This window comes from Trichechus manatus, unplaced genomic scaffold, assembly GCF_000243295.1.
Source record: "Trichechus manatus latirostris isolate Lorelei unplaced genomic scaffold, TriManLat1.0 scaffold00205, whole genome shotgun sequence".
Taxonomy (NCBI): Eukaryota; Metazoa; Chordata; class Mammalia; order Sirenia; family Trichechidae; genus Trichechus; species Trichechus manatus.
In genome coordinates this window covers 797,138-818,196 of record NW_004444141.1, presented here as the reverse complement: position 1 = coordinate 818,196, position 21,059 = coordinate 797,138, and the positions used below count along the sequence as shown (strand labels likewise).

The following is a 21,059-nucleotide window of genomic DNA, read 5'->3' as shown; positions in this document are numbered from 1 at the left end:
TCTATACTACAATAATGACGATAGTAGCTACCATTTATAAAACACTGCCTACACGCCAAGCACTGTGCTAGGCCACACATTTTACTGAATTCTCCCAACAACCTAAGTATTATTCACATTTTTCACATGAGAAAACTATAGCACAGTGAGGTGGATGACTGCCCCAGTGACAAAGTTGGTAAGCAGTGAAGGCAGGATTCAACCCAGACAGTATGACCGGCAAAACCCAAACTCTTCACCACCCTAGCATACTGTCTTCCTCACAACTATTAACTTTACAGGAATACCTGTCAAACAATGGTTCAGACAACCAACAACAAAGAATTTCAGAAATATTTTGTTTATAAATCACAGAATAATTACAGATGAGACTAAAATTTTGGAACCATCACATTTTTGGATTATTTCTAAGTTGCAATATACATTTTTAACTACAACAGTTCACTATTTAGTTAACAATTATATATATATATCTACCCACTTTAAACTTTTTCCATTTTTAAAAAATCCTTGAAATCTGTTTCTCTGCCAGCACAGTTCAGTGGCAGAGAAGAGTACCACCTGGAGGGTTCTCTCCCTTTCTAAATTTAGGAACAGCGAGGACTGGTTTGGGGTTTATTTAGTCCAGATAATCTAAGGACCCAGTACTTTAAAAGGTTACACTAGAAAAACATGTCAATCCAGATGAGAACATCTGGCAAAATAATAATAATGAGGAGGAGGAAAAGGAATAGAAAAAGACGATTAACTTATAGAGGAAAGTGAAGTAAAGAAGACATACTATGAATGAATAAAACAGTTTTTACTTCCTCATCGAAAAAAACATAATTTGTGATTTTAAAAATGTTTGTTAATGCCCATTATGTGGAGGTGCTATATCAGGTGTCTCCAGGGGCCAGGAAAGAAAAGTGAACAGAATTCTGAAGAGCTCACAGTCCAGTGAGATGGGAGGTGAGAGTCTAACTCAAGAGACATTCTATGAGAACATACACCTGCTGTGGGGAATCAAGGAGAGAGCCCCCATTCCACCGGGGAAGAAACAAGAAAAGTTTCAAGGGAGGTAGACAAGAGGTAGGTCTCAGAGAAGGAGAGAGAGCAAAGTGCAAAGGAGCAGGATGGGGCCGCTGGGGCAAGAGCAGAGCCCCCAGCCCCACCCCAGGTCTGGCATGCTCACTTTGTTAAGGGCTCTGGCAACAGGCTTGGTTGATGGAGACTGCTAGGCATGGCAGGCGTGCTTTGATAACACCCCTCGGTGACCTGGGGTTCAGAAGGCAGCAACTGCCCTAAGAGAACATGCCCTCTCATAAGAGCAATGAGAACTGAAGCAAACTCTATTCATGGCAGGCTGAGGGCACAGGGGGCATAAGAAGCTGGTGGGAGTTTTGAACGTGGAAGTAACAGAAGTGGTGTGTCCTGTGGGGAAATAAAACAGAAGCTAGGTGGGGAGGGTGTAAGCCAGGTAGGAGAGGGAGCCCCTGGGACAGAAGTGAAGGATGCTTCAGGGCCCCTAAGGCCACCCAATTGAGCATGCAGAGACTCATCTAGGACTGTGCTGGAAATGGAAACGGAAGGGAGGGCTGACAGGAAGCAATTACAGAAAGTGGGGAGGGGCAACTGCTGTTTTAAACTGATGTAAGATGTAATAAATCCTACTTACGGCACAACAAATGTTCCTGTCAAAAGACTGACTATTGATGGAAAAGGTATCAAAAGGAATCAATATGATGGTGAGGTTATTACCACGCACTGATGCCTGATCTCCACACACTCCCTTGTCCATCTAATGGCAGTGCACCAAAGAACCTCTCACTTTTTCTGGTGGTTTAAACTTTAAAGATGGAGGGACCGTGAAAAGGTAGGAAAAGGAGAAAATATAATAAAGAGGGAAAATTCATTTTTTCTACGTTATACATTCAAAGATTCACTAGAATTTGTAAGAATCAATCTTTCAATACAAAAAGAGTTCAAACAGTAAAAAAATGTGCTTAAACTTATTTACAAAAGGGGTTTCCTACTTACTTTCTCTCAGCTGGGATTGGGGGTTAGAGGATTGAGGAGGTTAAGTCACTCGCTATCTCAAGATTTCAAAACAGTAGCTCCAACAATAAGGAGGGAACAGGAAAGGTGGTGGAAGGTTAAAGAGCGTTAAGTCTAACATCTCTTGGGCAGGTCACAAGCATCTAGGCTGATGGAATATGAGGTCTGACAGTCTTACCCTGATGGGCTCACACAGAGAACTGCTCTTACATTGTTTGCCAGCAGCCCAGAGCTCTTCAAAACTGCTCCAAGTTTTAGGTGGAATAAATAAAGATAATCGTTAACAAAGTTAGGAATTATATCACTTGTTTATTCTAACCATTTCCAAGAGATTGAAGTAACAGCATGTGATGGTTAAGGTTGTGTGTCAACTTGGCTGGGCCACAATTCTCAGTGGTTTGGCAGTTATGTAATGAAGTACTTTGGCAGTTATGTAATGATGTAGTCATCCTCCATGATGTGATCTGATGTAATCAGCCCATCAGTTGTAAGGCGAGTTTCCTTGGGAGTGTGGACGTTCTGGCAAAGCCTGCTTGCTTGCTCTGGATCCTGCATCTGACTTCTAGTTCTTGGGACTTGAGCCAGGAGCCTGCCATCTGACCTGTGGATCTTGGGTTCATCAGCCACTGCAGTTACTTTAGTCAGGAGAAGCCTCCAGTCTGACACCTGACCCATGGAGTTGGGACTTTCCAGCCTCTGCAACAGTGTGAGCCATTTCCTTGAGATAAATCTCTCTCTACATATATGTATTATGTGTGTGTGTACACATACACACACACACACACACACACACACACATACATACACGATTCATTGGTTTTGCTTCTCTAGAGAACCCAGTCTAAGAGATTCCATAAACAACAAAGAAATTTTAGTACAGAAAAAAACGTAGGGTAATTTTGCCTAGAGCAGGGTTTCTCAACCTCATCACTACTGACATTTTTGCCTAGATAATTCTTTGTTGAGGGTGGCTGTCCTGTGCATTGTAGGATGTTTAGCAGCAATCCTGATCTCTACCCACACTAGCTGCCAGTAGCACTGCCACTTCCCCCAAGTTGTGATAAACAAAAATGTCTCAAGACATTGCCAAATATCCCCCAGGGAGCAAAATGACCCCCAGTTCAGAACTACTGGTATAGAGGCTTTTGTACAGGAAGAATGCAGAAATCCTTGGAATGTTTTCCTTTCTCCCTTCTGTCTGAAAAAGCTACACAAGTAAAATGGAAAGGGGACAGAGGAGAAGCAACTCTTGTCTTCTTACATGCAGTCTCTTAGACCTCACAACAATCCCATGAAGTGTCATTCCCATTTTGTAGCTGAGGAGACCTACACTTAGATGTTAACCCATCCAAGATTCTGGTAAGTTCGATACACTAAAGTAGATCTGGTGATGATGACGCTCAAGGTTCTAAACACTAAAGGAAGGAAGACAGGACTTCTGCCCCCAAGGAGCCCCTTTTACTTAAGTAAGCAGATATTTGACCATTTTACCCAAACCAATATTAATAATCCTCTACAAACATCCTATGCTAAAATGGCACAAATCCTCTCCCCATCTGTAAGGGACCTTTTAGTCAGGAAAAAGCTAACTCATCACCACTTTAGACAGGTAACGTGTGCAAAAGAGTTCCAAGAAAGAATAGCTATAGATTACAGTGATTTTTTTAAAGGCTATATGGAAAAGACAGGGAGGACGAACCTGGTTTTGAAGCAGGATCCAAAGCTAAGCAATGTCTGATTCTAAAGCCCAGGCTGCCACTGCCTCTGTACTCTCTCCAGGCATCTTTCAAAAAGCAAAACCAAAGACTTTCTCAATACAAGGACTCCCAGGAGTTATGTGGGCCAACTGATGACGTACTTAGTAAAAGGCCAGCTTCGGCCTGCCACAGCCTGAGTCTAGGCTCCCAACAATTCCAGGACAGTGGTCTGGAGCAAGTCACTGAGCCTCTCTTGGCCTCAGGTTCCTATCCATGTGATGGAAACAGTATCAAATAGTAAGGAGGACTGACCAGCACTTAGAAGAATTTGGAGACAGCTTAATTAAGAATTCGATTTCTTCCTTGTTGCTTAAAAGAGGACTCAATAGCCTTCTTGAAACTTAAGCCCACCTCAAGTACTAAGTCTCTTTTGTACAGCTGGGTCAATGTTATTTCTGTCAACCCATGAGGATCAAGAGGTACAAGTCCATCCCCTGTAAAACCAAGTACTTTTTTCCTTCTTCTAAGCAGTATGTCGAGGAGGTGACAGCCGACAACGGAACCAACTAGAGCCTACCTGCCCACCTGGTGAGGAGAGCTGTGGGACAACAATGGGTCACTCAGGCAACTCCTCCCAACCACTCATTAGTCATCACTGCAGATGTACCTGTTCTTCTCCTGGGAGTACAAGAAGAGTCACTAATCCAAAGGCTTACTATAACTAAGTACTTTTTACCTTCAAGAATCAAAGTTAACTAACTGGACAAGCCAGTAAGACTTCTACCTTAGGACTGACAGCATGCACGTTAATCGTTTGGTTTCCATTAATTAACTCATTATCTGTCAGCTAATTTTATTTTACCTTAGTATTGCCAACTTTAAATTTAAGTCCTACTCTTTTTCTCCAAGATTCCAAAGATAACCAATTCTGTGATGTAGCACAGTGAAGCAGTTAGGAGTCCAAGATCTAGATTAAAAATCCAATTGGCATCTTGGTTCTATCACTTAGTAACTGTGCGACTCTGGGCAAATTAACTGTGTCGGTTTCATCTACAAAACGGAAACAGTAATTCCTGCTTTCTATAACTATGAAATTTAATAATACATATAAAGCATTTATAACAGTACCTAGCATACAGTAAACAATAAATACTAGCTATTTTTATAGCTACTGTACCTTTACTGGAAACCCTGGTGGTGCAGTGGTTAAGTACTAAGTGGTTAAGGTCAGCAGTTCAAATCTACCAGGTGCTCCTTGGAAAATCTACCAGGTGCTCCTTAGAAACTCTATGGGGCAATTCTACTCTGTCCTATAACGTCACTATGAGTCGGAATCAACTCGACAGCAATGAGTTTTTTTGGTTTTTGGTACCTTTACTGCTTCAAAAAACTGGTAAAATCCCATAGGTGTTTCTTTGTATATCCCTAAGAACTGTCAGTACACATAGCAAGTTTAACCAAAATTCAACATGGATATATAGTCGTTGCTGTTGACTGCTATTGAGTTGATTCCAACTCAAGGCGACCCTATGTGTGCAGAGAACCGCCCCAGAGGGTTTTCAAGGCTATGACCTTTCGGAAACAGATTGCCAGGCCTTACTTCTAAGACACCTCTGGGTGGGTTTGAACCACAAACCTTTCAGTTAGTAGTCCAGCACATAACCATTTGCGCCACCCAGGGATGCAATAAGTCATCAATGCCTTCAAAATGAATGCATAGTTGTCTTAGGTTGGGAACTCTAGAGGAGCAAAACCAGTGAAGCGTATATGTAAATATTCAGAAAAAGATTTATCTCAAGGAAATGGCTCACACAGCTGTGGAGGCTGGTTAAGTCCCAAATCTGTAGATCAGGCGGCGTCAGGCTGTAGGCTTCTCCTGACTCACATGGGTGCAGGGGCTGACAAACCCAATACCTGCAGGTCAGGCAGCAGGCTGCTGGCTCACGTCCCAAGAACTGAAGGTCAGAGAATGATGAGTCGGATGCAGGATGGACAGAAAGCGAGCTTTGCCAAAACATCCATGTATATTGGATGCAGGCCACACCCCCAAGAAAACTCCCCTTTCAAGTGATTGGCTGCTCACAGCAGATCACAAAACACAGGATGATTACATAATATGTGTTAAACCACTGAGAATCACAGCCTTGCCAAGTTGACACATAATCTTAACCATCACAACAGTGTAACATCTACTTCCCTCAAACACAGTGTCATCTTCACCTTTGCACTGGCAACTGTACTCACAGGTAAAGTCCTCTGAAAAAGCATCTCTCCCATCTTTCACCACATATAAACTCGGCAAACTTATGCCTTGGAACCCTAAAATGAACAACCCAGTCTTGTCTCTGCCTGGCACATAAAAGACTCTCAATAAGGTCCAAGTCCAGTCCTCTCCTCCTCCCTTATACGGTATCTCCAAGTTCAACACTTGCTCAAGGAGGAGCGGTGGAAAACCATAAACTCCATGTTCATTTCAAAAAACATACAGCTTCTATTAAAAGAAGTACATGTTTGTTGCTTAAAACTGTGAAAAATAAGGAAAAAATATAAAGAAAAAAAGTTACTCACACCACAATCCAAACATAATTCACTGCTAACATCTGGGTGCATTTCCGTCCAGATACAGTTATACAGAGCCAAAGATTTCACACAATTAGAACCAGTTTATATACAATTTTATACTCTGCTTTTTCATGTCGCCAGGTATTTTTCCATGCCCGAAGAAGTTCTTCTAAAACACAGAAACATCAAAAGTCTTCCAGAATGCCCTTATCAAGCTCACTACCAGAATTACTAGGTAAGTTACAGAAGACATCTAGTTAGATGCTGTGGGTCTCTCTTTGGTCTGGTTTGTGTTTTTATCTAACAATATTCCATATAATCAGGAAGCCCCTAAATGAAAAACGAAGACCCCAGACTCTCAGCTGCTCTGAATTTTAAGTCCTAAATATTTTGGCTAATGGTATAATTACACAGCTCCTTGCTCTGAGCATCTCAACTTGTCTTACAAGTACTTCCCAGTGGCATCATTAACCCCATTTTACAGATGAAGAAGCTGTGAAGCAGTGATGTAACTTGTCTAAATATGAATTATCTGGTCACCAATCTAGAAATAGAACCCAAGACTCCTAATGTTTACTGCAGAATTACAGCTCTGTGTTAGGCTCCTGAGGGCACTATAAAAAGCAAATGTCACAGGGAATTCTGATACGTGTAAAATGACCCCAACATCAGTTATGGAACATCCTGGTGATCTACGGGAATCCTCCCAGAGAGTGCTAGAAAATCTATCTAACCAGCACCTTTTGTCTGAGGATCTCCAAGCGTGTTTTATAGATACTGGTACTGGCTGGACAATTACCAATGTCCAAAAATACAGGTGAGGAAACTGAGATAGAAGGAAATTGAAAAACACATCCTCAACAATCTGTGATTAAGATAGGACTACCAGTACCAGTGGAGCCCTGGTTGCGCAGTGGTTAAGAGCTCGGCTGCTAACCAAAAGTTTGAATCCACCAGCTGCTCCCTGGAAATCCTATGGGGCAGTTCTACTCTGTCCTAAGGGTCGCTATGAGTCGGAATCGACTCGACGGCAATGGGTTTGGTTTTTTGCTTCTTTTGTTTTGCATCACCAGTACCAGTGAGTCAATTCTGACTCGTGGCAACACTGTGTGTCAAAGTAAAACTGTGCTCTACAGGGTTTTGCTGGCTGTGACCCAGACCCATGGAGGCGAGAGGTGGTGAGGACTACAAGAGAGATCACAGGCTCATTATGGAAACGAAGTTTTTAGCAGTGTGAAAGGTAGTGGATTCTCCAAATCCTGTATCAGATGACAGTTTTAAATCTGCTCACGCTAAGACTCCGTGGTTCTTTTTTTCATTGTACTTCAGGTGAAGGCTTACAGAACAAATAGTTTCTCATGAAACAGCAGTACACATATTGTTTTATGACATTGCTTAACAATCCCAAAACATGTCAACCCTCTCCCTTCTTGACCTTTTAAGACTCCATGATTCTTGATACCCTCTATTACAAAAAGTTTAATGAACTTGAAAACCCTGGAGTCAAAACCCAAGAAGTAGGAAACACAGGGGAATGCCTACACGTGAAGAGAACTCCTACAGTCTGTCAGACATTTAAATCCTCTATTTGCAAATACTTCTGAATGGGACCAATTCTATTAACGTAATGAGCATCCCAAAGGCAGTACTAAATTCATCAGAATTGATGTAGTGTATGTAGCACACCTGCAACCAGCAATGACCTTTAAACAAACTTACATTAATTTACATTAACAGGTTGGAGAAATTCATTCAAATCAAGTGTTTTAAATGAGGGGACTGAAAATGAGAAAGGAAGCAAAGAGATGAAAAAGTAGAGACGGGGAGTAGGAGGTGATGGAAAAAAAGTGCCTTTTTAATGGCAGCCATTTCGATTTGTACCTTCAAAAGCCCAGAAGGCTCCATGTGGCATTTTTCATTCAGTGGTTAATTGAGACCAGAGCAGATAAACTTCTCACAACCTACACGTTCAGCTAGTTTATCCTGGGTGTCAGCCTTAGATGGGAAATGAGAAGACTACTAGTGGGTTATATGGGGTGGGAGTGGGTTGTGGTTTTTCTGTTTAAAGCAAAAGCTGACTTTTGTGAGTTTTAAAAGGGAAATATTTTAAAAACTCTGGCTTCAACAATTTCTCTCCATCTCATCAAATTTTGGATTGTTGAATTCCATGACAATCCAAAGGGGATAATTATTGATGGTGGTTCTGACTGCATTCAGGAAACAGAATCGCAGATGTCAATTTCTGTCAGTGGCAGCGAAACACTGCCAAGGACGGGTCTAGGAGCTCTTCTCTGCTGCTGATGGCATACTTAGGACTGGTAAACGCATCACGGAAAGATGTGACAGGAATTTACTTCCCTCCACCATGTGCACTTAAATAAATGCAAACAGTTCAAAGGCACTAAAATTTCAAACTAGTCAAAAATAAAGCTAGATCAAAGAAAATAAAACCAAACGTGATTACAGAACTTTCTTAGCATGCTGCAGTAACTAAATACTTCCTAGGCTCGAACCTCTATGAAAAGCATGCCAAGTGAGCCACACCCAGGAGAAATAAAATCATTAATACCCTCTTTGCGTGTTCCAAGTTTACTTTTTTCCTGTCGTCCTCCACCTCTGGTTGAAAGGGCCAAAATGTGTATTCCCCACACTATCACAGGAAACAAAACATGGGAATTCCATCTAAATTGAAGGATGTCAAATTCGCAGGCACAGCCAAGTAGGGTGTCAAAGGTCATGCCTCATATTTGGCCAGACCAAAATAGAATTAATATATTTATAACCAGAATGAGTAACTATAAATCCAAAAGCTTTAACCTGATAGAAGATGGAAGGGGCAAATTCAAAGACTGAGTTTTAAGCCCAAGCATGCTGGTATCCTAGCCACATCCAAGTTTTCACCTGCACAATAAATGTGGTCCAAGAAGTTGTTATGCTCTGCTCTCAGTTATGCTCTGCTCTCCAAAAGGTTGGTGGTTCGAACTCACTAGCCGCTCCATGGGAGAAAGATGTGGCAGTCTGCTTCCACAAAGATTCACAGCCTTGGAAACCCTACGAGGCAGTTCCACTCTGCCCTATGGGTCACTGTGAGTCAGAATTTGACTCGACAGCAGTGGGTTTGGTTTTTGGTTTGGCTCACTGTCCATGATGTGATGTGCCCTGTGCAGGTGTGCAGAGAGGTGGCTGCTAACTTGTTTCAGGACAGAGTAACAGACAACAGTCTGAGGGAGCAGGGGCACAAGCTAAAGGCCCATCACAAACCTGATGGTTTAGTTCATAAAAGTTAATGTCAGTTTTTTTCCAGCAGGGAGCCCCTTCCACAGTCTCAGCAGCCACCCAGAAACAAGCTTAACAGAGCACGTGACTGAAGGGGGCAGGGAGCTGGCTAGTTCAACTCCCAAGGGTATAGTCACAGTTAAGAATCACAGAGAATTTGGTCAGGAAAAGAATTCCTACTACAGGATCAGAAATGGCTTAAGTTTTCATTTTATCCCTTGGACTTCGTTACAGCTTCCTCGCTGTCCTTTTTAAAATGAGTCCTTTGAAATACAAGTGGGGGTGGGGTGTGTAAATGAGGCTTTAACTGGAGGCCCCCAATTGTCATTCACGACTGACTCCGTGGTAGGAGGTTTTCCTTTTTCCCTTCTTGCCTCTTTTAACATAAACACAGGCAAGAGTCGACAGCTTGTCTTTCATTAAAATATATCCATGCTTTCATCAAAAAGGAAAATAAGCAGGGTCTTTCTATGAATACATTCAGTATTTAATATAATCCGAGATTATTTACACTGTTCATTGGGCTCACATGGCACACTATTTTCTTAAAAACATAACGTATAAGGCATACCACAAATGCTAATGAATTAAGAAATCTGGCTTCACCCACGCAACTCCAATAGTTTGTGGAGAAAACAAAACTCAGCACAAATATGGGCTACATCTGTATTAATATAATATTCTGTCCATTTTTTTCTGTGCCCCCTCCCCCCGCCAGCTCAAAATAAAGCAATGGCACTAAGGAATGCAACGGCACAAACTTCAAGATTCAGACTACTTAATCAACGGCTCTACATTCAACTAAGCTGAATAGATTACTTCATGAAAATTCACTTTGGCGTCAGGCACCACACTGACAATTTTAAGCTGAAAAGATCATGAAGAAGGGAACTCGCTGAAGGGGCCCCCAGGACAGGCCTCCTCCAAACACAGGGAGCGCTGAGTTCCAGGGAACCACGCCAACACTGTAGAGCAGCCAGGGTGATTCTTATAGGTACGACAACCGTGCTCGTTAATTCTTACTTCAATAATCTGAATTCTGCTTCCATCTCATTCATTTTTAGTATGTTCTCGGTATATAACTAAGATCATCGAGGGAGTCAAGACTGCGTTCAAGAAATATAAAGCACCTTAAAGACACATTCCAGGACCACTGGAATATAACTCTACAGGAGGGCTACTACAGAGTAGAGTCGCTACAGCCAGAGAAGTGTCCTCTACCGACCAAAAAGAGGATGTAAGTCACCTACAAGCACGCCTAATTACAGGAATGTTAACCCTGATAAATGTCCTTAGCACTAGCTTTTTAATTATCCCCCAAATACTTTAGGAAAGAACAAAGATGGCAACAGCCATGTTGGTGACCTCCTCTAAAATGTAAATCATCAAATGCTAACACTGTCTAAAATTAGCGTTATACCGTCATCTGAAAGCCTGTACGTTAACACAAACGCACATAAAAAACGTAAACCTCGGCCCTACATAATCAATTACATTTCGCAAATTTAAATGGTTCAAGAAACCACCTCAGGCACACAGGGGACAGAAGAGAGTGAGAATACAGGAATCATTCACACTCAATGTATGCAAATGTCATAATGGGCCACTAAAGAGAAAGTTAAATTTTAAAAGGCTGAAGGAGAGAGGCCTGTCCAGTCACAAGGATTACAGAAAATGCTCAGTGGGACAGCCCACGGGAAGCTTTCACATTCATCGCATGTAAATTTCATGATGGCCTGCATACAAACCCATCCAGACAGACTAGGGTTTACATACAGTCTACAGGGATGCAGCCAGCTTGGTACCTAGGGCACAAACAATCTCAGTTGATATTGACAAATTCCACAAGTTCCCCTCTCCTCCCCCACCGGCCGTCCCCTTCAGACCTAGCCTGGCAGAGAGAAGCTCCACCAGAGCGGTGAAAGTAATGCATGCCTTAAGGCAGCTCAGTGACTCCTGTGTTGAAATCACACTATACAAGGCTGAAACCTGACAATGGTGTGACAAATGGATGATTCGGCAAATTACGACTCACAGCAGAGAGTCATGAAGCTACATCTTCGTTGACACAGAATGATGGACTGAAGGCACCCAGCTTGATGTGTCACTTAATGCAACCCTGCATTTGAGATTATACAGGAATAACTGAAAATAATTTTCATATCAAAACAGTACAATAAAATCCACATTTCAACCGTCACCGCCTCAAGACTGCTAAAATAAGAGCCTCTAGCTAAACCATATGCAAACTACTTCCTCCGATTTCACCTCCAAGCAGCCAAACTGTCTGAGGTATCTGACATTCACTTACCTAGCTCTTTCCCAAATACTTATGTAGGTATTTTGTTTTCAAGCTTTGAAGGACACAGGTTATTTACAAGCCTGAGAATTGTATGATTCAATTATAACTGCTCTTTCCAAAATGGATTTGAAGTCCAAATGCATTTCTTTTCAGATACAGGATGATGCAGAGTAAGCCATTTTCACCCTTACCCTTGCCACCATCGCGAAGATAAGGATCCTCCCATTCTGTGAGGACCCTGATTTCTCATTCAGACAACAGATGGCACCTCCCTTCAATCACCTGCGTGGCATCATCCTGGGGGAGGAAAAAACTAATTTTCTAGATTAAAAAAGGAAAATTGATATGCAGGGAGAAGAAAAGACGACAAGAGTCAAAGCTAAGAGCTCCCGGCCTCAGCGAACTCCAGAGGATACCAAGCCCCTGGAAGGACCGTCTTCATCTTCAATATAATCCAAACCAGTTTTCCACCTCCTCCTTCCTTCATCAGGCCCTACTCTTGGCCAAACAAGACTCAGAAGGTTAATGGTGCTCTTCGACTTTCACTGTTGTTGTTAGATGCAGTGGAGGCAGCCCCCAGCTCATGGCAACCCCACGTGTTACAGAGAAGAACTGCTCTACAGGATTTTCTTGGCTGTAATCTTTACGGAAGCAGATTGCCAGGTCTTTCTTCCGTGGTGCCGCTGGCTGGTTCAGCTACAAACCTTACAGTTAGCAGCAGACCACAAACTGCTTACACCAACTGCAAACCTCTTAAGCCTGGGCCACCAGGGCTCCTCTGACTTTTACTACTGTAGCAAAATGCAACCCCTAAAGTCCCCCTGCAGATGCCAGGCTCATTTAGCTACTTGCAAACTCCTAAGTGTGCAATCCAATCATAGAGTCCCCTTCCCAGCAGTGCAAAGGCAGTATTGTGACAGCTTCATGATGCGGAACCATGGCTGGTTCATTCTTTCTTCACTAAAATGCACAGAGATTCACAAAACCATTGCCCATTCTCCAGATTCGTGAGGAAGGGCAACGGAGAAAAACCTGTTCATCCAAGAAACATCTTTAATAAACAAAAGAGAACAATGGAAACGCCATCCCTCTCTTCCCAGCCTTTCTCATCACAGCTCGTCTGTAAACAAAAAAGTTGGCAGCATCTCCACAGCTTTAAGGTCTTGGATTAGGATCAGTTCTGTAACTTAGATCACACAAAGGACAACACTGTAAGTAAGACAAATACCATGGGGGCCGGGGTGAAATCAAGGCAGAAAAATATTTTGTTTTAAGTCTTGAAGATCTATACAGTGATGTTGGAAACAAATCACAGGGAAAATGGTGATGGCCTCAGGATTTCCACGTCCATGGCTGGCCAGGGGTGTGTGAGAGAAGTGGAGCTTGTTGGAGATAACAGTTCGTCCCGGGTCAGGGCGCAGCCAGGTAGACCAATGAGCCTCGACACTTTCGAGGCGGCATTCTCTTCAAGAAGACAGACCCATCATCCCCAAGCATTAGAGAGCTCACCTGACTTAATATCAGCAGGGGACAGGCTATCTTGGAAAAAACTATCTATCTCCCCACAAATCTAGGAGCTGACTTCCACCTCTCCTCCCTGAAGGAGATAAGAGCCTACCCTTCTCCCTTTCAGTATCACAACCAAGAGGAGACACAAGCGAAGGATGAAGCCGTTTCACATAATGTCACTCTAATTGCAGGATGAAGAGACCAAAGATGAGCTGTCATTCTGAACTTCACTAGATCTACAAACAGGAATAGTGGGAAAAAAACTACTGGCCAGTGACACATTGTTTCCTAGTTGATTCTGACTAGCTCAGCCTGGCATTATTAGCAACCTTGCAAGTATGATATTCCAGTGTGCTTTGAAAGCTATTTTCTCCAGTGGAAGGTAATTTACACATCTGATAGAACCTCACAGTAGTGGGTTATGTAGTCTATTTTTTTTAAGTATTCTCCTCCCCTTAGCAAGATGTCTCTTAAATAATGTCTACTACTATAGGTATAAACGTATCAGTAGAAGAGTTTTCTACATTTTTTTCAACACTTGCTATTTCTAAAATAGCTGATGACATTTAATAAATCTGTATCTGTGCCTTCCGATATGCCACAAGAGTTTTTACTATGTAAACTTTTAGTTTATCACAAGCTAGTAGTCAGACTCACTCCAAGAATCCTAAATACACTCGGTTACGTCTATCCACTTGCCATCAATTTTGGGTCCAGCCGATCCAAAGGTAACCTCTGGATCCACTGAAACATATCATTATAACCTTCTTCATTCCTGTACTTGGGATTAGTGGATGAAGATAACAGCACCTAGCACGTCCTGCACAGAGTAACCATTCAATAAATAAATGGAAAAAATATTTTCACCATTAATTTTTTTTAAATCACTGTTCTTTAGTTATACTACTACTTAGATTATCCTCACATTATGCAGACTGTGATAATCCTGAAAGACAGAAAGCTGAAATATAAAAGATTCATGTTTCAAGGAAGAATGTTTTCCTAACAATACAATGAAGAGCATAGAGGAGCTTATCAAAAAGCACATTAAACTACACATGCAGGAATTTATTCCATAAAATGTAAACACAATCTTGTAATTCCCTTCATTACTACCCCCACGATAGGCACTGAGCCGGTGTGCTGACAGCCTGCTGGGTAACAACCAGTGAACTTCTGCGTGATTTTAACCATGACTCTGTGCTGACGAACGTTGCACTCAGCAGACTGCTACGCAAGACAGAACTGCTTTGCCTTGGTGTCCCTGTTCCATCAAGCAGACGGCAAACACTGAAATATCTGCTAAACAAACAAATGAGTGCATTTGAGTTTTCCTTCTCCTCATCCACATTATTGGTTTTTTTTTTTTCCTTATAAAACCATCTTTTATCAATTATTTCTATTTCTTACTGGATCAAATGACCTAGGTGTTTCAAGTTCAAAGTGTAACTCAAGCAACCAGCTTTGATCCAGATGTGTAAATTCAAGGCAACAAGTATTTACAGAGAACGATGTACTCAGCAGTGTGAAACGTTCTGTGTGGGCTACCAAAACCAAAAAAAAAAGGGCAAAAACAAAGAAAGGAAGCAGAAAATATGCCTCTGCCCTCAAGGCATTTACCAGACAACTGAGAAACTAAAACACGCAGACATTAAAGTTAAATTATAATACACAGCAGCATGAATTAAGAGATTACCAGGCATTTGCTCAGAGAATGTAAAAATTCCTTTGGGCAAGAGCCAATATCCGAAGTTGCTGGAAGTGACTTGAGCCCTGCAGACCAAGCAAGATTTGCAGAATTTCCAACAGGGGCACAGATGATCCAAGTTCTGGGGACAGAATGGTCTAGGCTTGAAAAAATAAAAGCTAACCTAGGGGGATGCTTAGGGGCTGGGAACTGAAGGTCTCTAGGGACTCTGAGAAAGAGGAGACTTGGGGACACACTACACCATGAGGAAAGGGTGCTGAAGAGGGAAAGAGCTTAACAGACCATTAACCCAATCAGGGAACTCAAGATGAGAACCTCACCTGAGAGTGGGCGAAATACAGTATTACAGTTTTAGCCATGTTAGATTTGAGGCAAAAGTGGGCCATTTATGGCCCTTAGGCAGCTGGAGACATGAGCTAATAGAGGAGATTAAGTGAAAGAACCAGAGAAATAGTCCATGACTAACCCTGAGGAACTTTTATGCTTGAGGAGGAGAGGAGAAAAAAAATGAGTGAACCAACTGGAGGAGAAGCTGGAATCAAGCCAGAATCAAGGAAGGATCAGGACAGTACAATGTAAGAGACCAAGATAAGAAAGGATTTCTACAGAGGAGATGGTCAACAGAAAGCTGAGAAACGGGAAGACTTAGACCCAACCTCCTCCTTAGTGATTATTAACAATCAAAACTTTTTTCTGTAATGAATACGCCTGAAACAAAGGACCCATGTTGAACTTACGCCCTAATTTAAAGAGTGCATCAAGATGAAAATTCACTAAACGATATGCTAAAAATGGGTTGCAGATTTTGCTTTCTAATTGCATTTGCTTAGTATCAAAACTAGTTTGCTCTTCTTTTTTTAGTTTACATCAAAACTATACAAGGATGAAAGTAAAAAGGAGAGCAGCCCAAATGCCTTCCAAATGGCAAAAATAAGTCAACCCAAGGCTCAGTATTTGCAGTGCTTAATTTACAAATTGATAAATCTTAGGTCGACAATAACTGAGTCAACTGCAATGCTAACAACAAAAAACACAAACCCGCTGCCATCAACTCAATTCCGACTCATAGTGACCCTATAAGACAAAGTAGAACTGCCCCACAGAGTTTCAAGGAGCAGCTGGCGCATTTTAACTACCGACCTTTTGGTTAGCAGCCGTAGCCCTTAACCACTGAACCACCAGGGCGTGGGGGAAAAAGGTTTTTTTTTTTTTAAAAGTTGAACCAAATGAAACTACCAGCATATAAAAATGTATTTTCATGTTTTATGTAATCCTCAGAAAACCATAAATGACAAGCAATAATTCTCTGCAAAGAATTTCTGTGCCGCTGACTTGCTTTTTGTTCATCCTTATCAGCAATTAACAGAGAAAGATTTCTTCCACACTTAAGCACGTTTGTATACAGCATAATCATTGGCATACAAGCCGTAGCTTTTAAACACCACCAAAATAAACACTTCTTCAGATTCATCTGGTCCTCTCAGTATTACGTCTGAGAAACAACCACAGCAACTGCAGAATTTTGTATGCACCAAGAAAAGGTGGTTATCTGACCCCAGGGAGGTCCCTGAGGAGGAACTGAGCAAGTTTCTGCAAGCTGTTGTTATGAAGGCCAAGGAAAATCTTGAACTGCAGGAACCAGGGATGAACCCAACCCAGGCTCACATCGTGCTCCCTAGAGTTGAAAAATCGTCTGCTCTCCCCAGTCACCATGGGGTTTATAGTGACTGTCCAGGAGGATTCCAGGAAGACCCAAAGTTACAGCAAACAGACACAAAAAAATTGGCCAGGCAAATGCCCGTGATGCCTGGGTACTGGGTAGTTTCCAAGGGCAAAGTGTTCCAGAAAAATGCAAATAGTTTAGGCTCCCCAAAGAGATTCTAGGCAAACACAGCAGCTGCTCTCTTAGAAAGTCTAATCACAAAAATGCAGCTTAGGAGCTTGGATGAAGTAAGAAGCACAAGGACAGGCAAAACATTTTCTGTCTATTAGGCCTCTAACTTATCACTGGGCGTTCTTTCCCCTCATTTCATATGGCCAGTTAGAAGACCGCCCTTGCAATGTACGAAATACAGCAATAATTTATGTCTGCTGCTGCCATGATACCCTCTTCAGTAATTTTGGAGTCCCAGTGAACTTTTTAAGTTTACATGAGAATTAAAATGCCTTCTTTCTGGTACTCAAAAGTTTGCCACTTAAGGGGAAACAAAAAAAGCTGAATATCATTCAAAACAGAAGCCATCCACCTCCCCTCAAGGATCTGCCACAAAACCATTAAGTAAAACCATTCTTTTCAGTCTCAACTGCAGCATTCAGATTTGACATCTATTAGAGAATTTCTGGATAAAATATTGCAGCTCCAAGACATGCTCACAACAGATCCACATAAATTTCAGCCTTTAGCAAAGTAAGATATCACACTTGGCTATACAATTCCCTCGCCCATTTTTAATTCTTGTTTCTCATGCTCCCTTCCCCAAACTCATATACTGAAAATTCTGCCTGAGTGTAAAAATAGTGTTCTTTATTTTAAAGTAACTTCAGAGACCAACTAGAGGGAGAAGAGACACCTCAGGTCCACTAAATCGGCCTCACCAGGATTCTTTCAGTCAAACGTGACTGTGCAGCAAGAAAGCAGCCATGGGACCTCTGGCTGGTGAAATTACTCACCCCTTAAGAGTCCAAATTTCAGAATGTGTACGAATTTTACAATGTAAGAAGAAAATGCACTGTCAGTTCATAGACCAAATTAAACAAACTTTACTCCAAAAATAAAATAATTTACCATGTTTTTTAACAAATGTTAAGCCCTGCTGTCAAAGCACTCTTTTAACCTAAATTAACTGTTCCAAATAATATCAAAACAAGTCAGCTCAAAACTGCCATTAAAAAAAATGTATACATATCAGCCCTCACAACACTACTTCCCAACACAACTAAAGCAAGTGAAGCAACTGCAGAAAGCTTTCTATGTGATGAAACTGAGTATGGAAATGAAGTTTCACTACTTATACACAGAATACTAGGTTAAAAAGATCCCAGGTTTTCCAAAAGTCTCAGCTTCCACTTTGTGTGTGACCTTATTATAGTTCTAGACAATATTAAAGGGAAAAACACACTTAATGTACCATCCCCACAAATATAACCAGTGCTTAACTATCTAAGTAACTAAATTAAAAGAGAAGTTTTTGAACTCTTCAGCAGCTTTCCAACTGTTTTGTCCTATGCAAATGACTTACAAAGTTTCAGGCAGGCCCCAGGAAGTAGACCACAGGCAACTATACTTAATTAAAGATTCAGTCTAATTCCCAATAGTAAATCACAGGAAATAAATTTAGTTCCAAAGTACTCTCCTCAGTCCTAAAATAATTGAGTTTTAGTTGATTTGCATTTTAGAAACAAGATTTAAGTCAAAAGTAGTAAAAAAAAAATTTTCTTTTACGGATCTTTAGGAGACTCAGATCTGAGAGTGAAACTTGGTTTTAACAAGAAACTCATTTTTATGAAAACTATAACCAAAAAACTAGTCATGAGTTAGAACACTTCAAGTTGTTTCTTTTCTTCTTAAAATACCCTTTTACTAAAACTGAAAATGCACTTGCTGTAATCTGACTTGCACCAACTGACTCTGAGTACAACTGAAAATGTTTATTCATTTTAGAGCAGCAGCTTGCTCCCTACCAAAGGCCCGCAAGGCTCCCACTGGGCACTGCCACTGGGCCTCCAATTCTGGACAGACATTTACTAGTTACTTACTAGTAATACTTACTAGCTCTTCTTACTCTAATACAATAAAATGAAATAAAATTATAATTGCAATTTTTTAAAAAGAGACTTAATGTCATTTAAGAGGCAAAACTAAAAATAATCCCAAAACGTTGCGTTTCTCTATCTTTAAATAAAGACAACTAAGCTGAAGTAGGCTGTATCCATTTAGAAGGACATAAAAATGGACAACCTCCTTCAAAAAGGGTTTTTTTTTTTAACGCAAAACGCTTTACAACAAATAACTAGTATTGATAGGTAAGCAAGTAAGTTACATACTTAAATTCAAATGTTAAATAAAATTGGATTTCGCAAACAATCTCGATTCTGTAATTTAAAAGAAAATGTGCAGAGCTTAAAAGAGGTACTTTCCCTTTTCGGAACACTTGGTAAAACTGCATGTAATGTCTAGTAATAACGTTTACGATGAATAAGAGTTTTACTTTAAAACATATTTTTGGAAAAAATAAATCCCAGCTTCTTCTCCAGGAACTTCAACATGATGTTTAAAACGTGACCTTTTTGACACACACTAACCACAGGGATGACAGTTATATTAACCATCTTGTAACAACTGTCCAGCAAACACCAATTCTTACTATGCTGCAGAGTCAAACAAAGAAAAGGGAGGAAGGAGTTTAATCCAGCCTTCACATCAAACCCCCACCAGTGACAGTGAGAAACTGTCAGCTTCCTGAGGCCGAACAGGGAATGGACCAGAAAAAAAGCCACCCCAGAGCCGCTCCTCTGGTGGACCTCGAGGCCTGCTCCACCTCGGGATAGGGATACATCTGCCTCCCCTGTCTTTCTCTTTCTCTCTCTCTGAACGGCAAAAAGGAGCCAGAGGCACCATCATCAACAGTTCTCCACCAGGCGGAAGGTCCCGCGCGTTCCGCTAGTGCGCACCTCCACTCCGACTCCCTCCAAACGCCGTCAGAAAAAAAGCCCTGCTGTGCCCCTCACCTGCACCTCTGCACTCGATAAGCACTGAGGAGGCAAGAGGAAAGATAAACACATCACCAACCCTGGTCACTCCCAGCAGCCTCTCTGTGCCTTATTAAAGGAATTGGACTTGGGGGAACGGCCAAATGTGGGAGCACTTCCCTGCGCGGAAAGTGCTGGCCTCGCCGTGGAGCCAACCGCGCGCGGCCCGGACGCGCTGGCCCTTTAAAGGCGCCGCTTCCTGCGCCCGCGGCCCCTCCCTCGCCGCCAGCTCCCGCCCCCGCCGAGGGTCACTCCTGAACTTTAGCTCGCCCGCGCGGCCGAGCGCCGGCGCTCCGCTGGCCGTAGCCGCCCCTTCGCACGTGTTGGATGCGCTACCTCAGACTCGGCGCACCCGGCCCCTCGCACTCTAGGCCACTTCTGATAAAATCAACACAAAGCAAAGAGCGCACCGGCTGCCAGGAATTGCGCGGCCAGCCCCGCACCGGCCCCGGCCAGCTTGCGCTCTCCCTGCCCCCTCCACCTGCGCCCCTCGCCGCGCCTCCCGCGCCGAGCGCGGCGGAAACGGCTAGGGGGACGCGCCCCGCGGGGGCGGAGGAGCCGCCCTCACCCCGAGGCCCGTGAGGGATGGGAGCCACAGGCAGGAGTCCGCGCCGGCCCTGTGGGCGCAGGCTCAAAAGAACCTTTCCTTTTATTGGCGAACTTTTCTACCTGGGCTGACGTCCACTTCTCCGCGTACTTTCTTCACTGCTTTAATCCTCAAATTGATCCCTTCTCTTCCTTTCGATCTTTCACTCATACGCGCGCGCGCACACACCCCTAGACAGTCCCCCGGCCGGTCCTGGTCCGCGGCAGACCCACCACCCACGTCGGCCACTTCTCCCCTGCTCTTGCCCGCACGCGCTGCCCTCGTGCCCCGCACTTCTAGGGAGGGCAAACCTTCACAGGTGCCACCTCACCTGCCCACCGCGACCCGGACGGTTGCTGCAGTCCCCGCGCCCGCCTGGCCCCGCTCACCTTCCAACCCGCGGAGCTGTTGCTGTCGCCCTTATCCTTGAAGTAGGGAACGCTCTTGACCATCCACTCGTAGATCTGCGACAGCGTGAGCCGCTTCTCCGCCGAGCTCTCGATGGCCTTAGTGATGAGATCTGCATAGGACAGGTTGCCCCACGCGTTGCGGCGGGACGAGCTGCTCTTGCGCGGCTGCCCGGCGAGCGGCCCGGCGGCGGCAGGGGGCACGGGCGGGTGCTGTGGCAGCGGC

The 21,059-nt window shown here is 43.0% G+C and overlaps 1 protein-coding gene across 1 annotated transcript in view; it reads right to left on the bottom strand.

Annotated features, from left to right (window-relative positions):
* The window catches only part of FOXO1 (forkhead box O1), a 106,739-nt gene that overhangs the window by 84,916 nt on the left and 764 nt on the right, over positions 1-21,059 (bottom strand). The window contains 1 exon segment of the mRNA XM_023742223.1: positions 20,816-21,059. This exon segment is cut by the window's right edge and continues 98 nt beyond it. Within this exon segment, the coding sequence (XP_023597991.1) occupies positions 20,816-21,059 (244 nt within the window).